The sequence below is a fragment of the Telmatherina bonti genome, assembly GCF_933228915.1.
Source record: "Telmatherina bonti genome assembly, chromosome: 9".
In the NCBI taxonomy this organism is placed as follows: domain Eukaryota; kingdom Metazoa; phylum Chordata; class Actinopteri; order Atheriniformes; family Telmatherinidae; genus Telmatherina; species Telmatherina bonti.
In genome coordinates, this window is record NC_136627.1 from 14,841,761 (window position 1) to 14,868,948 (window position 27,188).

General features: G+C 40.5%; 1 protein-coding gene across 3 annotated transcripts; it reads right to left on the reverse strand.

Moving 5' to 3' along the window:
* Nucleotides 1–26,640, reverse strand: fli1 (Fli-1 proto-oncogene, ETS transcription factor). 3 transcript variants are annotated; one of them, XM_079245800.1, is made up of 9 exons: nucleotides 26,505–26,640; nucleotides 22,350–22,561; nucleotides 21,936–22,087; nucleotides 19,981–20,184; nucleotides 11,869–11,937; nucleotides 4,674–4,733; nucleotides 4,245–4,304; nucleotides 3,272–3,319; nucleotides 1–3,138 (listed from the first exon to the last, which is right to left on the reverse strand). In XM_079245800.1, exons 1-9 carry the CDS (start codon nucleotides 26,520–26,522, stop codon nucleotides 2,609–2,611), a joined length of 1,353 nt encoding a protein of 450 aa, XP_079101926.1. In that variant the 5' UTR covers nucleotides 26,523–26,640; the 3' UTR covers nucleotides 1–2,608. The 3 variants fall into 3 exon arrangements, with proteins under 3 accessions (XP_079101926.1, XP_079101925.1, XP_079101927.1); XM_079245799.1 differs by having other exon boundaries at nucleotides 21,936–22,090; XM_079245801.1 differs by lacking the exon at nucleotides 26,505–26,640 and adding an exon at nucleotides 26,329–26,347 and having other exon boundaries at nucleotides 21,936–22,090.
* Between the last annotated feature and the right edge of the window lie 548 nt (nucleotides 26,641–27,188).

Below are 27,188 nucleotides of genomic sequence, written 5' to 3' on the forward strand. Positions count from 1 at the left end.
AATTGCAAAGTTATACACACAAATATATATATATATATTTATATATATTTATATATTCGATATCCAAAATACATTGCATATATGAAGTAGCACAGATCCCTTTTCATTGATAATGCGTATGAAACATGAACATTGAGGGTACATTAGAATATTTTGGTATGCTACAAATTACATGTTCCCTTTTAATTTGTTCTTTTAAAGCTATACATCTTCAACAGGAGCTGGATGTAGATATTAATACTGTCTGTATCATTTAGCATAAAATACCTGAAATCTTTTAAAGCACAAGGCTGACATGAAGAGTGTGTGACTACTGAAACCATTCATTGTCATCACATGTTGCATATAGAGTAAAGGAATCCCCATGTACTGGATTATGACTCAAGCAGGCATTTGTGGTTTGGGGAATTAAAACAAAAAAAATCTACTTTACATGTACAGGCACTTAGGATGTTACAACTGAATTTTAGAAATAATAACAACAATGAGGAAAAAAAAGTCAAACTGTGTTGTCCAAATGTACAAATATTAAAAAGAAAAAAAAAAAAAAAAAAAGTTTAACAAACCACTTAGCGGAAATGGATTTAAAAAGGTTTGCATTTTTGACCGAGGTCAACTCGTATTAATTCTCTTGACTTCTATACTGTGTCACATATGAAAATAAATCTGCATAATTTATACAGTAAGTTGCTTTAATGCCTAGTTGACTGATGTTAAAAATAATAAAAAATAGGTCTGACAAACGCACAGCGTTTGCGAATCTGAGAATGTCTCTGCTTCATCTCGTCATGCTTCATTGGTTTTTGCTCTTTGATAAACTACTTAGTTCCAAGTAATTTATTTTCAAGTGTCCATTTTCATTTTCTCTTAAGGAAAACTTTTTGATATTAACAGCATTGAACACCTGGTGGTGGATATGTTTTGACATACGGTGATGAAATCCTGATTTCATGTGCATTTTGCTGGGCCAGTGAGAAGCTATTGTTCAAATAACCATGCTGCTCTTATACTAGGTTCCAGCCCTGGAGAAAATGCAACTTGACTGTTTTTAACATAATTTACTGCTTTGCAACTTCTCTGCACTGACCTACATGGTCCTGACTGGCCTACAAAAAGAGAAGTGACACCATGGCAGCTTTTCATCAAAGCGCTCTTAAAAATCAAAAATTGTCAGATTCTTGGTGAGATCATTCATTGCATTTATGATTTAGTGCTGTCTCGCCCTGAATACATGGATGAGACATGGTATAAATCAGCAGTAACAGCATGGCACTAACTCTGAACGGGTTAGACCTCCAATTTTCAGCACACATTAAAATTAGTTGAACGCTTAAGACTCTTCGGATAGAAAAAACAACATCCACAATTCAGAGATAATATCAACACATCTACATAATCACATATGCAAAAAGGCACTTTCATGTTTTAGATTCAAGATTTTTAAGTGTGAAGGAATTTATACAGGCTTTGTTTTTACAAAAACGACTACATCTGACAAATTTTGATTTTGCTGAACCTTTTTACGTGTCTTTCACAAACAAGAAGACATTCACATTAATACTGACATGGTCGAGCGATCTAACATGTTGGAATGGCATGGCTGAGAGGCACAGCAAATGTCAAGCAGCCTGGTGTGTGGCCCACTGAAAACGTCTGACCTGGGCTGAATGGTTGTTGCAAAAAAAAAAAAAAAAAGGACAGCTACTACATCTGGACTCAACTTCCGCAGGACATTTGACTCAATTCTACTGCGCACGTGGCCCATCATCTCCGTCATTTCCGCACAAAATACACAAAAAAAACTCGTTTTTTTTTCAAGCAACTGAGTTGACCCAGGTCAGCAAAACATACAGCGCTTCCTTCTACGGCATCTAACTCTTCTCTAGCCTTCCAGTTTGGAGGATAAATAAAATGGCATATTGAATGGCAAATTCCAGTCGCCACATTTCATTCAGTGCTGAGAAAAGTCCATCTCACAAGAACTACACACATACTCCCACCCATACACACACACAGGCACACACACAAACATAAAAAAAAAGTTGCAGATGAACAGACAAGCAGACGGAGACAGTGGAAGAAACCCCGACAAGGCAGTGGATGAGCGGCAAAGGAAGATGCTTCGAAACACAATGCACATCAAGAACTGAGAAGGATGCAGATTGAGACCCATAAGTAAAAGGCCCATGTCTGGTGAGGAGGCAGACACACTCATGTTCATCTCCTGTCTTTAGGATTTGTTTGGGAAAGTTTTAGTGGAGCTTGTAGGTGAAGCTTGTAAGGAGGATGGGTAAAGCAAGGCACAGGAAATTCAGATGTGCATCCGTAATACAAACAACAAACAGTTGTTAGTCTTGTAAAGCTAAGTAGTATTCCATTTTGGATCATAGTATCCGGTTGTTTATCGAATCTTACACACACAAAATTAGAAACTTCAATTTAACCGTCCTTCGTTCAGGAGTAAAATTTCTTCAAAGACCTAAGTGTCTCTGTTAAATCAGTCTTTAATGGTTTGGGATTATAAGAAGTGCAGGTCAGCAATTGTGGATCTTGTTTGTGGGAAAAGGAGGAGGTTATCACGGCGGGTGAATGGTCATGGAGGTTAGTTTTAATAATAACTGCCCAGGTGGGATGGCACATGAGTGTTAGGATGGCGAGGAACATTGGGGTTGGGGTAGATGCCTGCAGTAGGCGAGCTCCAATACTGAGCAGTGGGTCCAAAGAAATTGGAGGAGGTGACTGGCATGGATGGAGGATGCGGGGAAACAAAGTTGACCTTCTGCTGATGTGCGTGGTAGGAAGGCACATAGGCTAGGTCCGTGGGGTACTTATACATAGAGGACTCCGTGGGGTGTGGCTGCAGCGCCTGAGCAATGCCGTGGAAGTCGAACTTGTAGGCGTAGCGTTTGCCGTGCACCTTGGTCATTATGTTTTTGTCATAGTAGTAGCGCAGCGCACGGCTCAGCTTGTCGTAGTTCATATTGGGCTTGCTCTTGCGCTCGCCCCAGCGCCGCGCCACCTCATCGGGATCCGTCATCTTAAACTCGCCGTTGGTTCCCTCCCAAGTGATGCAGCCTGCGTTGGCGCTGTCAGACAGGAGCTCCAGAAGGAACTGCCACAGCTGGATCTGACCTGACCCTGAGGGTGCACACAATACATCTTCGTGAGGCATAGATTAGTCCTCTTCCAACTAAAAGAACACTTAAATTCATGACAGTTCAGTGTGTAAAATGACCATGTATTACTTATATGAACATGTTGTAAATCTAACCTGGGTTGGATAGGCGACTGCTGGTGGGGCCCAGAATCTGGTATGGATCTGCAGGGAAAAGAGATATTATGCAAATCTGCATATCAATTTGCAGTGGAAGAATAAAAATATTCTTATATTTATTGAGTTCAAATCAAATGAATGGCTTTATGTTTATTATACAATGCAGAGCCAAGTTCACAAGAAAAAAACCATGATGTTATGTTGAAATAACATTAAAAATAAATTAAATAAAAATGAAATGTTGAAATTAATAAATAAAAAAAAAGAGAGAAAATATTCAAGAATTTTAAGAGAAAAACAAAAAACAATTAGGCATTAAAGACTAAAAAAGTAAAAAGCATTATGCAGGCTTCATGTATATTACACCGAAAGTATACAGCAGATATTAGAGCACCTGTTAGATGTTGCATACTACAAACACCAAATTGTTGTATCTTATGCTTATCATGCTAAGTACAGTATTTGTACTCTTAACCAATCAAATAAAAACAAAACAAACAAACAAACAAACAAACAAAAAAAACAATCAAATAAATACTTTTGGAATTCTGTATTTAGTTGCGCCAGAGTGGAAAAGTAAGTACAGGTGGGAAAGTTGACACAACTATTTAAAGTTGAAACTGAAACATGAGTTTAATTTCCAGTAATGACAGACTATCTGTGCGCTAAGTTTCTAATGTGAAGCCAGTATCTTGAAGTCAGTAATAACTGTCTATAAGAACAAGTGAACAAGTATTTTTCAACAGAGCCGCTTTACAGTTTGAATGAGTTGACATTTAAGTGTATTGATGTATTCTACTATAGACATTGGAAATTACAGTCATTGTATTCAGGTAGGATTCTTTGTACACACGGTATAAATATGCTTGATTGTCTCAACCATCAACATAATGAATAAAAGAAAGAGAGAGAAAGAAAAAAAAACGATGTAAACGCATGAACTAGGAAACACTTCCAAGTAAGGAGATACCTGGCTGAGCTCTGGGCTGCTCAGTGGACTTGGTCACATTCTGAGAAACTACTGGTGAGCCTGCAGAGACACAAATAAAGAGTGACTGAGAGGTACAATAAATAAATAAATCAAAGAAAACATCAGTGAGGTGGCAACAGATAGCCAAACTACACATCTTGAAGACAGGACAGCAAAGGTCCGAAATCAATATGGCTTTGGCTGGACTGACTTCTTCTGCCTGTTTAATCCACTAGGTTTCTGCCCTTCCTGACACAAACCTAACGCAGCATAATCGCATTTACTAAGTTTAATAGTTGCAATATAAACTGAGTATCCAATGATAAACGTCTCTGTGCCATTTGAAATGCAATTCAACCATCCGTTTGATGCGTTAAAGCCATTTAAAATCAAAACTCATAAAATTCAGGATAACTTTTGTGTCCTTACCTTTGCCACTGTGCATGTTGTTGGACCACCCTGTCCGCCTTACAGCATCATATGAAGAGTCTAATGAAAAGAAAGAAAACACTAATTTAACTACATGTAAAACACGGTTTGTAGTGAGACACACAGATACACTGGGGTAGTCAGAAACATAATCATCCAGCCAACAAAGCCAATACAGCCCATGCAAATACACTACCAGTCAAAGGTTTGGACACACTGCCCAATTGGATTTAAAGGGAAAGTGTGTCCAATCTTTTGACTGGTATTGTATAAAATGTTCACTTTAGAAAGTGAATTATAAAATAAGACAATAATGTCCTACAATCTAATGGAAAACAGTGTTATACAATCAAACAAGATACTGTCTAAATCATGATGGGGAACAATAATGGCAGCGCTTATTTAAATCACAAGATGAAAACTATCAAAGAGTATAAGGAGTGTAAAATGTCACACTTGTGTCCATCACGCAGACAGGTTGATCTGTTAGACTGAGCCTAAGTGTGACCCTAGATCCTCCTCCTGATCCTCACGTCACATGTGGGACACACAGCCTGCATTTTAATGTTACCATCCTAAAACCATCCAAATGTGCAAATACAGTAAGTGTCATTCATTGCATGCTTGCAAATCACAAGAATATAATTGTTATAGAAGATCTCTATCTGAAATAAATCAATCAGAAATGATTGGAAAATCATCTTAACATGAAATCTGGAGAGGATCACGTGGTATTTGTTTGGCTGGCTGGGATGCTCTGAGAGTATATGGCAGATTCTTTACAGAGCAAGGTTGGCTGGGTGGCTTGCAACACCCTGACCACAAATAAAAGCAGCGATGCAAATTAATGAACAACAAACAACACACTCACTCAAACACATGTGAATGAAGACAATACATGCACATAATATCCTCTCTCATCTCATCTCATCTCATCTCCCCACACAGCCGGCTTTCATAAAACCTTGACAAATAGCCAACCTGGCCCAGTTTGCATGAGTCCTACCTGCTGTGTGTCTGTGGTGTGAAACTGGACAGATTCCACTAACAATCAATCACTCTGACACAGGAGCACTACAAGAGGCTGTAGCGCTTCCCTGGCAAGGTCTCAAAACCGCCTGAGTATACACACACACACACACACACACACACACGAAGCACCTGGCAAGCACTTTTGATCGTTTGTATTATTAAGGGCTAAAACAATTCCAATAGTTGCCAGAGCACAGGGAAATATGATTTGTATTGTTGCCAGATATGCTACGCAGTGTTGTGCCCAACATGCTGTTCACAGTGTTATCGTGATCTGCAAATCTTTTTGTCAGCAGTGTTTCTCCCAATGGACAGATGGTGTAATGGTGATGACAGAAGTTGTTGAGAGGGTTCAACGAGCTGTCAGAAGGTCAAAAGGGAAACCAGTTTCTCAGTGATTGGAAGTTTGGACCAGCAAGCTCATATTTTATATATATTAACTTTATTAATCAAGATTGGGGAATTAAACTGTGTTGGCTCTTTGAAGACTCAAACCCAAGCCCACCTCTATAACTACCAGGCTATCATTACCCCAAGTGGTGGAATAATTGTCATTTTGTACATTTTGTACAACTGTCACTGTAAATTATTTGATAATTAGATGCTGTCAATATGATGAATCCCATATTCCAAAAGGCGTGGTTAGCATTAATAATGTCTTTTACAAAGACTTACACACTAAACATCTACATTATTCACTATATGTGGGGCCAATACTCACATACTTATGAAGCATTTAATCATATATTACTGATTAATTAAATGCATATAAGGTGAGGTGGTCACATAAATAAAAAAAAAAGTTTTGCCACAAAATCCATAACTTAAGAATCTTCCACACTTCCTTTAACAAACTTAGCCAATTAGGAGTTTCTTTTAGCCCTAGGATATTTTGTAAATACAACTTCAGAGTTATTTTGGCATTGAAAAATCTGTAGGAATACAAAACATAGTTAGGCCAGCAAACAAATATAAATCCATATCCTCATATAGACAAAACTGTAACTTTGGAAACAAACTTTGTAACATTTATTATCTCTCCTACAACCTGATTTAACTGACTTGTTATGTTTGTCAGATATGAATATATTTGCTAAATTAATCACATTCAATTTATTTAAGACAGAATAATTCAAATGCAAGTAACCTTCAATGACTGACAACATAAACATTGTATTTATTTCGGTAGTTGTGATTTATGTGCTTTATGTGATTTATCTACATTATTTTCAACGTAAAGCCATTTAGAAAACACAACATTTTTCCAAATTATTTACTGCAAGTGTTCCCGTTTATTTACTATTCCCTTAAGAAAAAGTAATTGTCTCCACTTCTCTTTGTTGGTCATTCTCACCAGTGTGACCTCCTACGGTTACACCAGTGATATTAAATTTATCTTCACCTCCACGTCCAGATACTGAATTTCCTAACACTGTCCAATGCTGCCCCCATGTGGATCACAGCAAACTGGTGTCCCTTCGCTCCTCAAAATAAACAGAAAATTCATTTACCTGCACTGTTAAAGTTCCTTTTCCTGTCTGATTGTTCTTTTCCTTTCAAGCAGAATATCATCCAATGAAAACATCCTGTTGCTAAGGAACCTCTCAGTCTACCAATTTCTACTCTTTTTAAAAATGATTTTAAAGTGCCTAAAATACTTTTCAGGAGTCATTCCTACAGTACAGCATTCCTTTTGTTGTCTGTGACTCTAAAGAGAAATTCAGTAAATGAGGAAAAAGTGTAAATCGGCGCAGCCTGTGTGTAAAGTATAATGAAGGATGTTAACTTTTATGGAAAAAAAAAGTTGGAATAATGATCAAATGGATTTAATGAAAGAGGGCGTAAACAGAAAGAAACACAAAATGAAGGAGAAGAGGGACAAATAACAAGCGGGCTGCCGTGGCTCAGAGAGGCTGTCAGGTTTAATCTGGTGTGGGGCTCCAGGATAGCCAAGGAGCAGCGACTGGGGGAGAGTCCTGGGAGACTTGTGTTTCCTGCCTGCTTTGCCTGCAGACAACCTCTCTTTGTTTTACTGGCCCTTTTTTCCCCTCTGCTCACCGCCTGCGCCTGAAAAAAAACCTCAGCAAACTACCCCCCAACCCTGCCCCGAAAAAAAACACTTGGGGCTACCTTTGTACGTGCAAAAAGGAGCTGAGAGAGGGGGAAAGGGCAGAAGACTGAGGGTTCAGAGAGATGGGGAAGAACTTGCAAATGGTGAGAGGCAGACAGATGAGGACGCAGACAGAATGAGTGCACAGGAAGGCATGAAGGACATGGAAGAGAAAAGCAAAAGGAAAAAAAGTAATGACAAAAAAAAAGAGGAAAAAAAAAAAACACTGAGTCAGACAAAACACAACTTTGGAATTTCGAAAGAAAACAGCGACAGCAACTCAGCTACTGTCTGGTATGGGCAGGAGGAGATGCCCGATTATCCCATGCCTGCAAATGACCGAAGTTGGGGAGAAACCTTCAAAAGACAAGAAGACATAAAGGCAAGAGTCTCAACTGGCTGGCACGACTCAAGAGTTTTGCCCATTTACTTCTTTTATCACCAAGATGAATTTCTGAGTATAATTCAGGAAAATGGAAGTGAAAGCGCAGGAGGAAGGAGCAGAAGTTGCATGATGCAAAAAGCCCGGGGGGTGGGGGGGGGGTAAAAAGCCAAAGCTGTGCAAACACATACAGAATATGTGCACAGAGAGCAGCCTCATCCCCACCCTGCACCTCTGCCTCCCCCCCCCCCCCCCTCCTCCCACCTCCATTTTTCCAGGCCTTGCTCTGACTGTGACTTGAGCCAGTTTCCACTCTAGTCTGGGGTGTGGTGCACGCTCCTGGGAGACTTCAACTGCAGGACCGGTTAGTCAAAACAAGAAATGAGTGCAAGACGGAGAGGAGGAGAGATGGCAGAGAGACACAGGGAGATGGAGAGGGAGAGGAAGAAGAGAAGGGTGAGAGAGAAAAAGAGAGTCCAAGCCATAGACTGTTTGCAACCCAGACTCGGGGCCAAAGAGAGAGAGAACCAGACAGGGTAAACTTTTTTAATACCCGTAATACAGGTGCTTTAAAAAGCCAACGGAGATTAGAGAGCCGTAAGAGGGGGAGAACAACGGTGAAGTGCAAGAGTCAGGGCAAGGAGACAGCGAGGCCAACAGCGTGGAGAATCGTCTGACAAACCAGCCATTAATAGAGAGAACCATTTCTACAGGATGGTTTGTCAAACTGCTTTGCTTTGACTTCTCTGCTAAAGAAATAAATCTAAGAGGGTGATTCATCAGCTTTCCTCGTTTAATGAAAATTCAGCCTGTCTTGGTGTCCTTCATGCGAATTTTGAACCACAGAAACGAGAACATAAATTATGAATAGGTGCACAAAGGTGGACTGAAAAGTAGCTAATCCTGTCGAACGGTAACACCCACATTCTTCACAGGATGATTTACTACCCAAAAATGCACTGTCGCCCACCTTTAACCGAAGAATAACACAACATGCGCTCAAACTAAATGTAAATGTGTAAATGCATACTGTAATACATGCCGTGCCAAGACATCCAGAAAGCCGAACACACACACACACACACACACACACAAAGCTGCACATACATTTACTGCTATCCACGGAAAAATAGTAGACAGAGATCTTAGATACACACACACACACACACAAAGCCACACACATATCTGCACACACACCCTTTCATAGCTGCTGCATTCCGTGTTTTATATGCTCTCTTTTATTCATAACATTGCATTTTACACCACAGAGTCTGGAGCAGATTAAGGGTGGTCTCCTGCCGTATGCTTGTGCTTACTCTACCCCAAAGAGCCTGAATGATATTTGACTGTTCTCAAAAGGCAATATGGACTTGAACATCTGGCAGTGCTGATCTGTACAAACGCTGGTAAAGGCTTCTCCTGAAGCAAGACACCCTTCTCTTTCTTCCTCTTTGTCACTGAGATTTTTATTTTTTGTCCTGTATCATTCCGGAGTGATTGGCTTTAAAACGGACCACATCGATCTGATAGCGCGCTTCTACCTCCTAAATCTCTAAATGTTTGTTGGGGGTAAGAGGCTGTACAGAGGCAGAGTCACTGTTACAGGAGCTTGTTTTAGAAATCACCTCTTGTGAAAGGGAAATGCTCTTGAAGGGAGTGACCCTATACTTTCTGCCAGTCCAAATACCTGATGCTGAGAACCAGGAAGACTGGGGTCGGGGGTGACGGAGCAGAATCTTATCTGGTCTTCCCATTGGTCTATTAGTAAGAAGCTGGGCGAGAACAAGTCCCTGGCCTGGTAACTCTCACCACTGGGGTCGATAGCGAAAGAAGGTCGATAGCGAAAGAGGACATTCTCTGACACTTATCAGTCCTAGTATTTCCTCCACCGCTGCCTTGATAGAGCCTCTCATCCTGTGAGCAAGGCTATCACTGTTATTGCAGTCCTTTCTCTCGTCTCTGGTGGTGACACCGTTTAGTCAACGTAAAGGATGCTTTTCCTTTTTCTTTCTTTTAAACAGATATGTTGGCTTTGCTTATTCAAGTTGTCAGCACAAAATAATGTTTTTAGAGTGAAAAGGTATCAAAAGGAAAAGGGACAGTCATCCTGAGCTGTTGTAAGCATTGTTCTTCAAAACTCAGCTTAAATGCAGCAAGTTTGGTTCGGTGGCAGTATTTTTACATTGCAACCCATATTTCAGTGTTAATTCTGATTTAATATATCAACTGGACCCATTAAGTCTTACACCTTGTAAAACTTGGATAATAATCCAAATGTTTTTGAAGCTCAAGTTTTTTGTTTGTTGTTTTATTTTGACATTTACAAGCTTATAAGCTTGCAACAAATGACAAAAGGTCCCACAAAGATGAACCTCCTAAAGCCCATAAAAAGTACCTTTTTTAGAAGATGAACATAATATATTTTCATATTTGGAAACAAAAATTAAATTAAAGCATAACGTGCATTTATACATGCACATGTATGTATGTATATACATCTATGTACATGTAAATGTGATTGTACATAACTATATGTATAAGAAATTTAATTTATTTTGTGGAAATTATAACAAGCAGTTAAAATGTGGAAAATTATTCATGTATAAAGTGAACAACCTATGGCATGTTATGCTATGATAATGATTTTTTTTTTTTTTTTGTCTTCTTTCATTGAGTATCGCGAAAAAACCCAGTAACCATTTATTGGTGCATTATGCTTTCTTTAAAAAGAAAGAAAAAGAAAAAAGGGGCAGATATTACAAGAATTTTTCTTTTTTCTGCTCCTTTTTGAGCATGGTGTTGTTTTTTTTGTTTTTTTTTGTTTTTTTTTGTAAAGTCTTGTTTTACCTTTTGTATGACCATGTGAGAAATAAATTTTAAAAAAAAAAGGTGTAAATTTTGTTTCTGCAGATAGTGATGACATAATAAATAAGATTTTAATGTGGAGTTTTTTTTATAAAGTCGAGTTATTAGAAGAAACACCAGTTTTAACATCAGCTTCTATTTCTTCTTCTTGATGTTTAGTCCTTTTATGAAGCCCTTCCTCTCCATTGTGACCAACCGGCCTCATCATCCATGTTTACACATTGCTGCTTCAGCACCTGCCTGTGATGCCTGTCCCTCTGACAAACAGCCTCATTCACATCTCTTCTTTCCAATAATCACCATGATCTGAGTCTGTTCATGCCCTTTGCTTCTTTTTAAAAAAAAACAAACTCATCAGCACTCAGGTTTTGTCTGGCTGTGAGCTTGTCTGTGTTGTCAAAGCGTTCAGGTAGCGGTCCTGAATAGCACAATCTGCCGCAGCGGTTTTTGGCTCGTATCATTTTAACTACACAAAAGCTGCACCTGCCCAGAGCTTTGTCACTTGCAATCAGTGACTGCATCTGCTTTGATTACGTGAGTGGTCTGTATTCAAACGTGTGTGCACTGCTTTGTGTGTTTGTTTTTAATTTGCATGTCTGGAGGCTTGAAGGTATTGTGATCAGAACTGCCATGCCATGCTGTGACTTTCTCTTTCAAAAATATATTGTTACTTCATTTTTTTTCTATTTTCATCTCCCACCTGATTTACCTTTAGATGCACCAGCTTTGCTTTCTGAGAATATTTCCAACAATTCAACATTTACATATACCAAAATAAACTTGCAGACAGAATTAAGTGTCCCTACCCTCTTTGGCAGCCAGGCGGGGGGATGGGTCCGTGTGAGATGGTGTGTTGTAGGATAATGATGAGCTACCTGCAATGAGATGAAAGATAGCGCTGTAAGATCCACATGTCCCTAAAACAAATGAGATGAATGAATGAAACAGCTGTATGAAAACCTGTAAAATAAGAAGTTTCATCATTATCATTTTTGATTTTCTTACTTAGAATAAAATATGGAAATTTGCTGAAATCAAATTGTGATTCAGAGTAAACCAAGAGTTCCCCAGCAGGAGGCAGCAGAAAGCACTCCGACTGTCATCAAACTACACCATGCAAATTGTTCTGGAGATATTTTGACTGGTGTTGCTATTTTGTTTTAAAGAAAATATATATATAAAAATGATCAATGGCACTTAACACCAAATTAAGTAAAAGTCGAGCACAGTTGGTCATCAAAACTTTGAGGGAAACCTTGTAGCCTCGCAGCATTTTCCCTCCAAGTGCCACTCCTGGGAGGCAAGAGTCCTCATATGGCTGCCTATTCATTTCACCTTATGGAGCAGAACTCTGCACTGCATTCCTCCACTAACACAGGCACCCTGGGCGGCACCAAAATGCTCTCTTAATTTTAGCTGCCCCCAGGCATAAATCAGCGAGTGGAAAAACAGACCCAAAAATGCACAGAGAAAACACAAGAGCAGTTACTACATGGAGAGCATAGCGAAGATTTAGCACTCAGACAGCTGAGTAGAGAGGATACCTTTTCTGAATGGAGCAATCTGCAAGAAACAACTAAATACAAAGAGGAATAAAACTGCTGTATGAGTTGTAGTTTCAAGATTTGATGCAGGTTTTTTTTCGAGAGCTAGCATGCTGTGGCACTGGTGGGGCCCACAGTGGCAGAGTGGGGGCTATTTTTTTAGGGGGGTGCTGGATGAGGTGAAAGAGTGGGGTGCTCCAGGAGAGTATTTTAACCTCCCAACACCCCACTCCTCACTTCTACCTACTCTCTGGCACCCCCAAGGCTCTGGGTCTAGTTTAGAAAGCTGGGGGCCTTAGAACAGGGGAGCCATTGTGTAGGGGAAAGGGGTCCCTACACAGCAATCAAATGCAGCTCCCCATACAAAAATAATTCCACACGTGGAGTGTAAGCACACAGGGGCAAGTGAGCCATCGAAGCACTGTCTTTGGAATGAGGAAGAAAGTATAAGAAAAAGATGAACAGTCAGGGAGTGAAGGGAGGAAGTAGGGGCTGTTAACCCTTTTCCTACTGTGCGCCACATATGTGGGCTGACCCAGACAGGCAAACAGGCAGCATTGCAGAGAAAACCTCAAACCATCCCACAGAGAAATTCAGGACTGCTGCGCGACAGAGAGTGAGAGTGAATGAGACACAGGGAGAGACCACAGCTGACTGCTCGGCGGAGGCTAGTCCTGGCCGTACTGCCTATTTATTTGTACGGTCTCTTCCCCACTCAGAAAACAAACATATCCCAGTAATCTGACAGCACAGTGGGAGGACTGGCCAATGTTCAGCCTTTAAGACCCTCACTCTCCCTTTGACTCCCCTGTCACATCTGCTCAGAGTCTGTTAGATTACATAACATCCACAAACAGTTTTCTTTTCTCTCCTCCCTATGACTGATGGGTGCTTCAAAAGCTCTGTTCCCCAGTTTGACATGCTCATAATATTGATAGATATTTTTCTGGGCTTGTTCAACATTATGTTGGACCCCCAGTAGGCCTCTATTGTTTATTCTGTGAAGCTATACGACACCATGGCTTCAAACATGTGGTCAGAGCTTTGTCAACAACTGGTTGGGTCACCCGGTTTTGGATGTCTTGCCACCTAAAAAGGGGTCATCTTTCGAACTGCAGGACAAAACTCTAGCTCATCCCTTGTCTGGCAAACAATTTTACAAAACCTTTTTAGAAAAGAAGCATTGGCTAGTACCCTCTATAACTCAATTTGAGAGTTTTTTGAAAGGTAACAACATTACCTTCCTGTTTTAAGAGGAACTTGTTGAAAAATTGAATATTTTTACAGACTGCATCTGGCATCTCGGCAACAGCACTCCAAACTCAGCTCAACTACTCTTGCCTTTGCCGTTTGAGGTGCGGGTGCAGACTGTGGAAAGCATTTAAACCCTTTTTCACCACTGCTGAGATCTAAATTCTGCTCAGATCCCTGGACCTGTTGTCAAGCGAGTATGCAAAAGCAGCTACTTTCAAATGACGCCAACAATGAAGTGCCAAAAACTACGGTTCCTCAAATGTCCACTCAAGAATGGTTTAGAAACGCTGCCCAACTTCACAGCAGAAATAAAAATGTTTACAACCTGTTTCTTGTTCTGCAGAGTTAGTTTCCATGCTCATAACAACCATAAAGGGTCAGAATTTTTCTCAAAATCAAATTCTGTTAAAACCTTTAGTTATTTATTATCAAGGATGTGGCTGCTTTCGGTGAAAGATGATACAATGAACAGGCGTTGTGTCAGATTAAATTGTCAACCATGTATCTATTCTACACAACTTCTGCCTTGAACAAAAGAGGCTAAATGATACACTTAGTGCTTCAGGTTCAAGCACTGTCTATGACATAAGACCGATTTGACAAAAAACAAAATTAATATGGCAATACTCAGCAAAACCAGTTAAAGAATCCCTTTTTTACATACTGATATGACTCATTCTACTTTATTTTACAGCACAATAGCATTCTTAGTGTGAAGATGTTGTTCTAAAATAGGGAAAAAGATTAAAGGCTGCACTGTGACTTGAGATAAGCAGGAAACTGAAATGGACTCCAAGTGTACCCCCACTTCCTTGTTTCTTTCAAGGCCTAAACTGACAGATGTGGACAAGTACTGTAGTGCAACACAACCTTTTAGTATGGAAGCTGTGGCAGATGGGTGAACGAAGTGAGAGAACCTGACACAGAGACTACACTCCATCTTTTCCCAGCAGAAAACAAGGACCTCATTAAACTTGACTTCAAAGATCAGAGTTTTCTTGGAAATACAGTATTGTATATGATCTGTAGTCATATATTGGAAAGCAAAAAGTGTTTATTGCATTACGGTGCAAACTTTTCAACAGACTCTGTTGGAAGGAATTACAGTTGTAAAAGTGGCCCGCAATAGCTGTCCTGCTTCCTTTCTCACTTTCACACATCTGGGTATTCGCTGGATGAAGTCGGTGTGACTTTCATTTTGTCCATTTCGGAAAGTTGCTGAAATTTGCATCAATGCCATATCCAAGATTTAAAAAATCCTCATAGGTTGAGTTTCAGAGAACTAAAAAAAAATCCTCTGATCTAACTACTTGCTGGGTTTTTAACAAAAAATTTCACCAGACCCATTCCATCAGGACAGAGATGGACAAATAATCAATTAGAATTGATTTAAACCTCCTAACCTTTGATTTGCTGTAATATTTCCAACATCACCTTATAGCAAGGCTTTAAGAAAAGAGATGAGCTGGCCATTAGGAGTACAAAATGTTGTTAAGGTGGTATTGTGAAAAGTTTATGGACCAAAATCAGACAGAGATGCATTAAAACACTTCAGACCTTACAAACTTTTCTTTCGTACTTTCGTAACTTTTACTAAAGATACCAGCAGCAACTGCAGATGTAGGGTTGGATCAATACAGCATGCAGCAGGGGCAACCTGAGTAGAACAAGCACAGCCCTCAAAGACCAGATAAAAAAAAAAAAAACACCATTGCATATTGTACAAGGAGTAAAAGGTGAGTGTTATTAGTATTATTCAGCAGCAATAAAATAAACATTTGAGTCAAAACCTTAGTTGTGCTTTCACATCTCTTTTTTTTTTTTTTTTTCTTTTCTCCTCTTTGTCAAACAAACTACAACATTTTACAGAGCGGGCCTGCAAAGTGTTTTTATTGCTCTCACTGAACTAGTTAAGGCAGTTTTATTTAATTTATTCCATGTTTGGCGAGCTGCAGCAAACTGATGGCTTCAAAATTTACAAGATTCATGGCATATTAACAGTTTAATCACATATGTCTGTTCATTTAAAGCTATCTTTACATAGGTTTTGGTTTATATATTTAGTCTGTTCCAAGACTCAGTTGAGATGATGACAGCTACACAGATGTCGGCTCATCTCAAAATGACACAAAAATGTGCCATTTTGTGATGTTCTGTAAAAGAGTCTCCAAGATATGCTGTTGGAATAAATAATTATCTTCCAACTGCACTAACTTGAACCAAAGATGAGCTCATCTCTGTGGTAATCTGAATAATATCTGCTTATGACCCACATCTTTCTTATTCTAATGCGACAGAAATCCTTGCAGTGCTAAGTGTCTGAAACCCAGTAGTCAAGTGAGCAGCCGCAGACTGCTTCGTAACGGTGGCTAACAGCAGACAGCTAACAGTAAAGGGCGCAGAGCCAGGCTGTTGAGCCCCTCTGCACCAGTGATAATCTGCCAATAGAAAGAACTAATGCAAGGGGAGCTCAATAAAAATGTTGTGAGGGGAGAGAAGGGAGAGAGAGAGAGAGAGAGAGTGAGAGAGTGAGCTCTCTAGACCTCCGTTTTCCCCTACTCAGCCCGCGAACCCAGATGTTTATGGTCTGTATAAACTATTGAGGGCTCGAGAATGTCCCCCCACTCTGAAGCGAGCAGCAGCAGTGCAGAAGCCCAGACTTATCACTCTCCCTCTCTCCCTCTCAGTCTTGACTCTTTGACTGTAAATCCATCCAGACACACAAGCAATGGCGACAGCTGGGAAAGAGAACTATTGCTATTCTCCAACTGCACTCAATCACAACCATCTCAAACCATTTCCACGCACAAAAAATCTCTTTTATTTTTTTTTTTTGTTTTCCCCTATAGCTCTTTCTCATGCTCACAACCTCCTGCTCTTGTCCTCAAATAACTACTGTGTAATCTATCTGTAACGGATGTATTCTTTCATTCAGTCTCCACTATTGCGTTTCTGAAAGATCTACAGCAGATCAGCTCTCCGTTTTCTGTCTTGTTAAAGTCCCATCTATCTTCTCCCCTCTCTTTCTCTGCTTTCTCACATCGCTGTGTGTCAGAAGACACAGTCTCGCCATCTGAGGTTAGTTGCTCCGCTTTGCTTCCAGCACATGTGGTATCAAACCGACCTACATGGGTGCGATAAAGCAAACAGTCCGCGGTCCCTCCCTGACAGACTAATTTGAACAAATTCTCAAATTGCACCCCAAATTGAAAGCACATTGGGGTATGGGCGGCCACCACAAAATCTGGATAACTGACCAGCAATGAGGCCAAAATAATGCAAGCAACTACCCTTGTTACTGTAAGCAGCTGGGTAGCTAGACAGATGTTCGGCTTGCGCCTGTTGTTGCACCAATGTGGTCGTCTGAACAACATTTCTGCGCATGACGTGGCAGGAGTGTGTTGTTATGGTATGGCTGAAGGGTGGGAAGTGTGTCCCTGCTTTTTGCCAAGTGCACATGCCAAGGAATGTTAATCAGAGGTTCAATAAATAGAACCCAACACACACATGGTGCACACAGATGTGTATTAAATAATGATGATTGGAGCATCCAATTTTTGGAGGAAGACTGAGGGTAATATATAATAGTAGTGAAAGGGTTTAGAGGACAAGATTGCATGACCTACAATCACTAATACTTCCAGGGTTTGGCTCAGCCTTTTCTTTTTGTCTCTCTTTTTTTTGTATTCTGGAAGCTCGCCTGAGCTCTAGCTCTCATGAGTGAAGCCAGAGGTCTATTTTCTGGACTGGGCTACTTCTTGTCTATGATTGTGTTTGTTTGTGCTCTGGGGGGAGAAGAGAAAATGGCTTTAGTTTCCAAATCATCAGCCTTGCAGGGTCTGCGTAAAGCCTTAACCAGAATTCTCTCCCTTCTTGTCTTCCTTTTCGGTCTTCCTCAGATGTGCATTTACTAACTTGGGTCCTCTTAGCCTTAGGCTCCTTGGGTTAATAATATGCAGTGCCTGCATGTCAGCGAGCTGCCCCGAAACAGGTCACTCAGTTTTCATCTGTTTGATTGGTGGGAATGGAGCCAAAGCAATTTCAACTGGCAAGTGGGGAGGATTCCCAAGACATTTCTTCTACCTCCAAAATACACAAAACCCTAAATCAAAAAAAAAAAAAAAAAAGGGTAGCGATGGGCAGAGTCTCGATGCAACAAGCCTAAGCTGGGGCTCAGTCCCGCAGCCAGTGGCCATAATGAAAACTGCTCCACAGCGTGTGCCCAGTGGCGGTCAGACAGATCCACCCGCTGCAGCGGTGCACAATGAAGCTGTTATACTCGTGGCAAGCATCTCTGTCTACCCAGACGTAGTGCATAGAGAAAACTGTTGACACCCACAAAACACAGTTCCCATTACATCACATCAAGGCCATCGCAAGTTTTTGAGAGAAACGTTAAATTTAGTTGAGCTCGCAGTCACTCCACCCAAAGTGCTGTCATGATACTCTTCAACCAGAGAAACTCAAACTGCTCAGAGGCACAAAATCCAAAGCATTGAAAGAAGGGACAAACTGTTCTCTGAATGCGCAACAATAACATCAGTCAGGTTTTACTAACTTCAGATGCACAGGATACTTTGCGTTTGAACTAGCCATCATTGCGTATTCAAGCCACAGCCACACCAGATGTTATATCTTATTTCAAAATGCCATTTGCATACAGCCTCAGAAAACTGGCTTTTGTTTCCCAACAGAAACATATGAAGCTGGATTACAGCGAGGTACTCTTCAAAGGTTAGAGGCTCACATTTAGTTGCCTCCATCGCAAATTGCAGATCAACTTTCTTTTCTGTGCTGGACATACAGACCTTGCCCCATTCCTGAGGCAATGCACCTGGGCTTCATCTGTCTGTAGCCCATGTGGAATAAGGCATTGCGAAGTGTATTGGGGGATGTAGGTGATGGTTATCTCGAGAGGGAAAAGAAATCCTCTTGGTTTCCACGTCTGCTAAAGATGGTGTACTCATTGTGCAAGAATGAGTTCCAGAAAATGCAATTTTCATTGCTTCTTGATGGTGAAATGAATATAGTGTAGTGACAAAATAAGTCAAATTTTGTTTTCTCAAGCCTGACAACTAGAGTCTTTTCACCCTCACTTCTTATCCAAAAGATGAGAAAAAATATAAAAGACAAAAGGTTGGTGCCTTAAGTTGAATTTAAATTAATGGCAGATGCCAAGAAGACACTTTGCAACCCAATGTATCAACAAATCTTCCAGTAAATATGATCAATAAGGTTATTTGTTCATATCCTTAAATATGACCCATAGGGCATCTTTCAAACTGCTTCCCCTAAAGGGAGCGAGTGGGAAACATGACTCATGAGTGTTTCCTCATTGGAGCAATTACTGTTCAGAAGTGTTTCCTTAAAAAAGCCACAAAATCCTCTTCAGGAGGTTAAAATGAATGTGACATATAGACATGGAAATGTTTTTGTTTTGTAACAAGCTAAACTAGAAAAGCACTCGGAGAGCACTAACCTCCACCAAGGTCTTTAAAAGGTTCCTGGATCTAAACGGTGATCCGGATCACCGCCAAAATTAAATCAGTTCTTTCTTTTCGCATTTCCAACAATTCCTGAAAATCTCATGAAAATCCATTTATAACTTTTTGAGTTATTTTGAAAAAAAACAGACAAAGAGATAATGCCGGGTAAAACATAACCTCCTTGGCGGAGGGAACTATCTTCAGCCAATAAGAGTAAGATTTTACAGAAACGGTTAAATCATCCTGGTTGAGTTTAAGCTTTAGAATAACATGTTTAGAGTTACAAAAGACTTCAAATACAGTTACTCTCAAGACCGCTAGTCTAATGATTGGTCACTGTTGCCTGTATGAACAAGCATTGGGTCATTTTTGGAAGAAAAGATTGTTTTTCAACCAGGAAAGTTCTGTAAAAAAACAAAAAAAAAAAACAAAAAAAAAACAACACACTTTTTGGAGCTTTATATAAATTATAAGAGTTTTCCAAAATATTCTACCTTCTTTTCAAATGATCATCCAAAAATGGTTATCAAAGTCAAATATTTGTTCGCACCAGAGTTCACTGACCATTGTTTCACTGCTTGTTTTGCCCCTATTTTATTCATGTTTACACCTAATTCACACAAAGCGGACTTACTTTCCCTGAGGTAATTGAGATGAGAGAGCAGCACTTCTGCGTTGTACATGGTGGTGAGCCGGAGGAAGTCGTCTTTGCTCATCTTGCAGAGTTCCTTGCCATCTGTGTTTTGAAACATTGCCGTGTCAATCTCTAACAGGCCGTACTCCTTGATGGCCCATTCTAGCCACTGGCGCACATGGTCTTGGGACCACAGCGATGGGTCTGCAGGAAGACAGAAGAAAAGAGTGGAAGTTTATTGACTGCAAAACGCCTGGTTATGGACACTCAGGGAAGACAGCTGGAGAAGTCTCATGTCTCACCAAGGTGAAAGAAAGGGGAGAAATAAGTAGACTGAAAGCTAAATTTAGTGTCAGCTTCAGGTTAAGAGAGGCAAAATAGTCATTTCTGGTTTAAAAAGACACACATATGGGTAGAGTTTACTAAATGGGAATGTCTCTTAAAAACTTTCAGGCACATCATTAATCATAGAACAGTACACACTCCCAAATCCCTTCCTGTGATCGCTGAAATGTTGTTGTACTTTGTCCAATATGGCAGTAAAGGCAGCTGAGACAAGCGCACACAGTTTTGCCAAATGCTTCTCAGTCAAAGTCTGATATACTACACTGCAAATCTGGAAACTAAACCACCAAGCTCACCACGTGTCATTAAGGAGAGGGCGTCTAGTAGAGCTGCAATACTCCTAATAGATGAGTGGCCATTGCATCAGTTTAAGAGTAACATTTGAAAAGCCTTTAAAATGGAAACTTCACCAAGGCTCCATTCAGTTGTAATTAAATGAATTAAATGGGCTCATTATTGGGAAAATACAGCCTTTCTCTTTAGCTTGCTGGCTTATGAGTAACGACGTAATCGACTTGTGCGTTGAGATTACTTTTCAGGCTTTAACCCTAAAACAGCACTTGTTGCTCCCTGAACAGTATTATTTCACTAGCAGCAAAAGAACAAATCCATGAAGCAAAGCAATTAATTAAATAGGTCTGGCAGACAAACAGACATGTCTACCTGCATGCATTCAGGCATGCTCTCATGGGCGACATAAAACACAACGAAACGAGGCTTTAGCCCATTAATCGGAGAAGCAACAGCCGGACTCAAAATAATGATAACAGCATTGTTAAAATTAAACCAAAGCAGGGAGTTATCCTGTGTATCATATAAATTCAGTAAATGTACTGAACAGAAATTTCTTTAAGAATAAAACATTGATTGTTATTCTTGTTATAAAAAACATACAGTAGGTATACTTAGCTTATAGAAGTGTCCAAGATCTGACATTTTCCATATTCGCAGCAATCTGCAAGCTTGTACAAATTGCTTTTTAAACCTACTCGTGCGTTTTGATTCATCCTTGATGATCTTGCTTGACAGTACAACTGTCATGATATTAAGTTTTCACTGCATGATTATTGCACTCAAACACATTCCTGATGATGACATTTCCTTTTGATATCTGTGGAATACTTTAAAAAAATACACTGCTTCCACACCAATTTAGTGTTCTAACAAATTTTCCTTCCTTTCTGTAACTTAATCACACTCCATAAAAAGACATTGGGTGCATTAATATCAATCTGCGTTTAGAAGTGAGGATCAGCTGCACAGTCCATACAGACGGTAATTCCATTACCTCCTACTGGTTTGCTGTACAATGTCACATTTGTGACCACTTTGCAGCAAAAAAGTTGCAATAATTAAGAAAGTTAAAATTGAACAAAGGAGTCAAACACTTGGACAGCTATTTGCGCCATATTACAGTTTTTCTGCCATGTATAAAAGGTTTTTGTTTCAGTTTCTAAACTGATGAATTTCTGGCCCAGAAAGTTTAGACACCTTATAATTTTTAAGCTTTTATCATAACAAAACAAAAAAAAGCTTCATTTCACTTTAGCTATTAAACTGTACAAAATATGAACTATGGCATCATCTTCAGCCGGTGGTCATATTCCTACCTGCAGGTACGATGACTCTCCGCTCATTGGTCGTCATGTTGGGTGGAGGAATGCTCTTCTCATCCATGTAGTTTCCATAAGTCATCTGAGATGTGTCAGTACCCCCCACCAGCTTATTACATTTACCCACACTGCAGTCTACGGGAGACTCCCTGCTGCACAAACACACACATACACGCACACATTTTGTTGCTGTAAAAACATTATCAGCCGATAAATTGGGTGTTGTTGAGTTTTCCGTCTAGCAGCTGACTTTGGCATCAGATATTTCAGCCATATGCATTACTTGCCAAGTATTTCAAAGATTAGAAGCAAAGAAATGACCTGTTGAATGACAGATGACAACAGTGATCCCTCAATGTGATTAAGACAAAGAAGAATAAAAATGTTAGATGCATGGTTACTGTGTCGTACCTGGATCCGTTCATGTGCTCGTATTCTCTCTTGACATTGACCCGCACAGGCTGGTTGATCCACTCCTGCTGTGGGGGTAAGGGGTTGATTTTGTGGGTCTGGCCGTAGTCCTGTGTGCCAGATGCAGTCATGTCTGTTTTGGGGAGAGGGGCAGCAGCAGCGTACGGAGGCTCAAATAAGGACTGGTCTTCACTCACCACTGATAGCGCCTCCTGGAGGTGAAGGGGATAAGTATATGGTATAGTTCTGCAATTTACTTCACAAATCTGAGCACATTAAAAAAAAAAAAAAATCATGTCAGAAAACATCATGATTTATATTTTATAAAATTATTTCAAACTTCAAGAAAACGAGCCGATGTGCATGTTGCTGGGTGTCAGCAGAGTCATCAGAAGCATCTATCCTGACCCTGAAAAGATGCACATCAATGGTTTTACAGCTCTCTTATTCCTTATCTTTAAAGATACGAGCAGTCACATTAACTCACATGATATCAATCTCATTATCTAACTCTCGCAAACACAAGCAAATAAATCTCAAGCCTCTGATTTGACACTACCCAGAAACTCGGGATGTTGAATATTCAGTCTCTTGTGTATTTTTGTTTACAGTAATTATGTGCAGTTATGGCTCATATCACAGTCTGGCATCCTCAGTAGTTTATGTATGCAGCCTGTGTAGCAACTGTAGCTTCCTGTTGATGTTAAGATGACTTCAAACATGCCCACATTGGGGCATGACAAACTTCAAGCATAAGATGCTGCAGGCATCTTACCTTACTCACAATTTAACATCAGTCACAAGAAGTTGCTGGTTGTTTTTTTTTTTTTTTAAATAAGTCTCAACAAGATAATTAATAATATTCTGATGTTTCCACAATTCCCATGGTACAATCCTTTTCTCTTATTATCAGTAGCCTATTATTGTGTTTTTACTGAACACTAAAATCCCTGGAGTTGGTCCGCCTTGTCTGATTGTTGGGCTTCCCTCCATGGCTGAAGACTCAACAGAAGCAGGGGGGGTCGCAGCTACACTGACCCCTCTGCTTTGGCTCAGCTGGAGCAATGTAAGTTTATTAAAGAAAACAAACGCAGAAACTCACAGAGCGGGCCAAGATATTGTGTGGTTTCGACATTCTCCTTGTGTAATGTCTTCGAAGTAAAACATGGATTATGCACTTGATGAGTTGCAACTGAACATGCAGAGACGGTTACAACCTCACATCTGTGCTAGCCGTGCAGCTGAAGCTGTCGATGCAGCTTAACCATGACATGTTGAGTCAGCATTTGCTTTAACAGCTGCATTTATCATCAGTAAAAATAAACAAATACAATAAAAGTGCGGAAATAAAATCAAATAACAAGAAGCCAAAATATAAGGGGGGAATTCATAGCAGTACAAGCCTCTGAGGGTTAGAATCGGTTCTGATGTACATCTGGATCTGATGGCACAGCTCAGACCGAGACGTGTCTAATCCCAGAGGACTGTCTTGCTTCATTCCAGCATGCCACATATCTGCTTCAGGGGGAAATGCTACTTGATATTCACTGATCAATATGTCCAACATGTAGCCGTCGCATTCCCTGAAAAGTTATGAAAGTGAAATCCATGTGATCTCACAAAAGAACTTTTTCATTCCTAACACATGTCATGGAAACGGAACGTTTTCACATTTTCCCTGCTTGAATAATTAATGCTATTTTCTGCAGCACTGGAGCGAGATTTTTACAACATTGATATAAATAAGCACAAAAGCAAACACTACTACTTCACCGGCACTGACAAAAAGTTTTGTTTCACTGCACATGATAAATAAGACAAAAGACAATATTTAACTACTGCTCTTTGGGGCAAAACAAGCAGACGCTCTCCAAAGAACTTAACAATCAGTCAGAATTAGTTTTTTTTCCCCATAGATTTTATCTGAGGATCCATCATAGACTGAACAACTGGCAGCAAGACACACTATCAGAGCAGAGCACAGCAGCTAGTCTGTGGATGATAAAGTGTAAAAGAGTGAGGGAATGTCTCATTATGGCCTGATAAGGGCTTTGTGAACTATTCTGACTGTTGTACGTTATATTTACACTGACATATCAGCCTCTGCAATTGGAACCATGATTGGCAAGTGGTGTGTGCCGATCAAGATTGTGCTGCATTTCTTTTTTTAAAACAGGAGCACACTCCAGTATGGAGAGAGGCTGACAGAGCAGTGCCAGTTTGCTGTGTTTTCTTTCCAGTATCTTCCAGGAACAGACACGCACCAGAGATACAAGCAGTTACTGTTAACTATTCTGTCTGCCTCACTCCTGCAGAAGATAACTCCTGTTATCTTTTAATCCATTTGAGATCTTGTCTCATACCACAATCAAAGCAAAACCAAGAAAACTAATATTTTTAACTTGTAATTCCCCTCTAAAAAAAAAAACTAATTAAACCCATCTTCTTTTCTTTTTGCAGTGTGTCATGTACCTTGACTGAAGGGGAAAGAACAGCAGATAAATAGCAAGCGCCATCATAAGCGTTGTGTGAGTGTGACACCTGCTGGGAGCCACCTCTGTTCTGTTTACACCAGCCAAATCCATCTCCTCACGTGCGTCATATCGCGTCTGGCGCAGACTGGGCGCATGCAGTAGCTCCACAGCCAGACTACACGTGTGTCTGTTTGGCGTTCACACACAGCCAATGTAGCAGGAGCCACCCGTGGGGTAAGAGGTGGGGGGTTGTAAAGGGTGAGGAACAGAAGGAGAGGGGGGGCATTCCTGTCTTTTGTTTAAGGAGGAAAAGGAAACCTGTCAGGAAAAGATTGTGTAGAGCAGGAAACTCTCATGGCTAGAGAGTCCTTCCTCTCTTTTAGTGAGAATGAATGCAGCTAGCAGCCTGTCATTTATACCCATGGATTCAATTATGATTACATTAACTGTCACAACCTCTCGCTTTGTTACAGAAATCCAAGTTGAGAAAGTCACATCCTCCTGCAGCATGGCATAACAAAGCCATCCAGTGAGCGGTGAATGACTGGGTTTGATGGACCAGGCTCTTTTGTAGCCTGGCATTTCTGTCTGGCCAACGTTTACACTCTTCCTTAAAAAAAAAAAAAAAAAACTCACACCACACCCAAGCTGCCACAAACGAGCTGCATTTAAATTTCTTAAAAAAGGAATAACAAGTCGAGTTACTCCACGGCACCAAAAAAGAGTAAATGCAGCCTCTGCATAGGACTTCCACTTGTTTAACACAGACAGACTAAGAGGAGGAGGAGGGAAACTAACGGGGACTTGCAGCTCAACATCTGGTGGCTGCAGCCATAATGCATCTGGAATTCGAGTGTCGGGAACCAGTAGCCAATGTTAATGCGGACCAGCGCTCTGCCACTACCAGCATACCATTTCAAAACAGTTGTGTAACTCTATAAGGAGCAAGCCGAGGTATCATTGTGAAGCTTTGCGGCTAAAAGTGTTGCAAACTGCGCCGTTGCCGCATAGTTGCCAAATGACAGCTTTCCTTGCAGTTTGACTAAACTCCTAAGTTGGTCAGTGGAGAGTTAACCCAAAGCACAGAAAGAATGAGCATTTCTTTAACCAGCTCGTCACAGATTCTTGACCTTTCACGACACTATCCTCGGGATTTAGCCTGGCGGTGTGCCACGCCGCTGTTGCGCAGCTCGTCGCGTCGTATCCAGCGGTTCATCCAGTCGTTGCTATTGCTCAATCCACACTGCCCACACTAAACCTGAAACCGTTAAACCAGCGGCTTGTGTGTACATATAAGAAAAGTAGAGTCTACAGCAGTTTATCTAAAACAGTCAATAACTGCCTTGTGCCTTTTCCAGACAGTGCGTAACGGTGCGCTTGGTCCCCAAAATCCACAGCGTGACTCTGATTAATCCCCCGAATCCGCGCAGGGTATCCTCACAAGAAGGCGGTTTATTGAAAAGGGAAGATAAAATACTTTCAAAGAAAGTAGAAAACGTGGTTACCGCTTTCAGACAAAGACAAAAAGGCTTCTCATTGCCGTCAGATTGGAGGTCCCAGCTCACAGACCGACACAGAGAAGCGTTTCAAGCCCAGTGCTTAAAAAAAAAAAAAAAAGGAGGCGCAACTCCGAAAAAACGGTCTCCCACAAATCTCATACACCCCCGTTCTCCACCCTTACCTTAATAGTTCCATCCATTTTGCGCAATTTTCCGCGAAGCCCGACAATATTCCAAACATGACACGCTCCTGAATGAATTCCAGTCGCCCGGTATGTAGCGGAGAGAAACAGACACTTTTACCGGATTGAGTTTTTTCTTTCCTCTAAATTTGGGAAGTGAAGTCACCACTGTTCAGAAGGTTGAGAAGGAAGCTGTGTGTCACCGAAAGCCCTGCCTTCAAAAAAAAAAAAAAAAAAAAAAAAAGCCAAAGAAAAAAAAAAAAAGGAGAAAAAAAAAGGCAGGATACTGTCCCGGAGAGATAAGCAGGGAAAACAATTGAGTGTTCACTCCGCTGTTATGTTTTTCTGTTCGGAAATATTTACAGGATGGCTGCTTGCGTTGTGCACAGCCATTACTGTGTGCCTGTTGCGGAATATAGTGTGTGTTTTTTGCGTGTGTATCCTTTTCGGGGTAGCGTCACAGTTGGTGTGGAAGGGTTTACTATTTGTCCAACTTCTGAATTATGCCTGCACACATTTATCTGGGCTTTTTCTAAACTGGGGTCACAGGACACTAACTTCTGGGATTTGACCCAGACAACTTTTGATTCACGCCAAGGCTATACTTCAGCTTTGCATCTGAACCTTATCCACTCCTCTATAAATCAAACATTTTATTTCTGTATTTCAGAACGAAAGCGATAC

Bases quoted from the DNA above. Each gene is read 5' to 3' on its own strand.
- fli1 (XM_079245799.1), bottom strand. The intron at 20,185-21,935 runs GTAGGAATATGA...GTCTTCCTGCAG, and splicing joins GAGAGTCATCGTACCTGCAG to ACCCATCGCTGTGGTCCCAA. The intron at 4,734-11,868 runs GTAGGGACACTT...TCTTTTCATTAG, and splicing joins CCGCCTGGCTGCCAAAGAGG to ACTCTTCATATGATGCTGTA.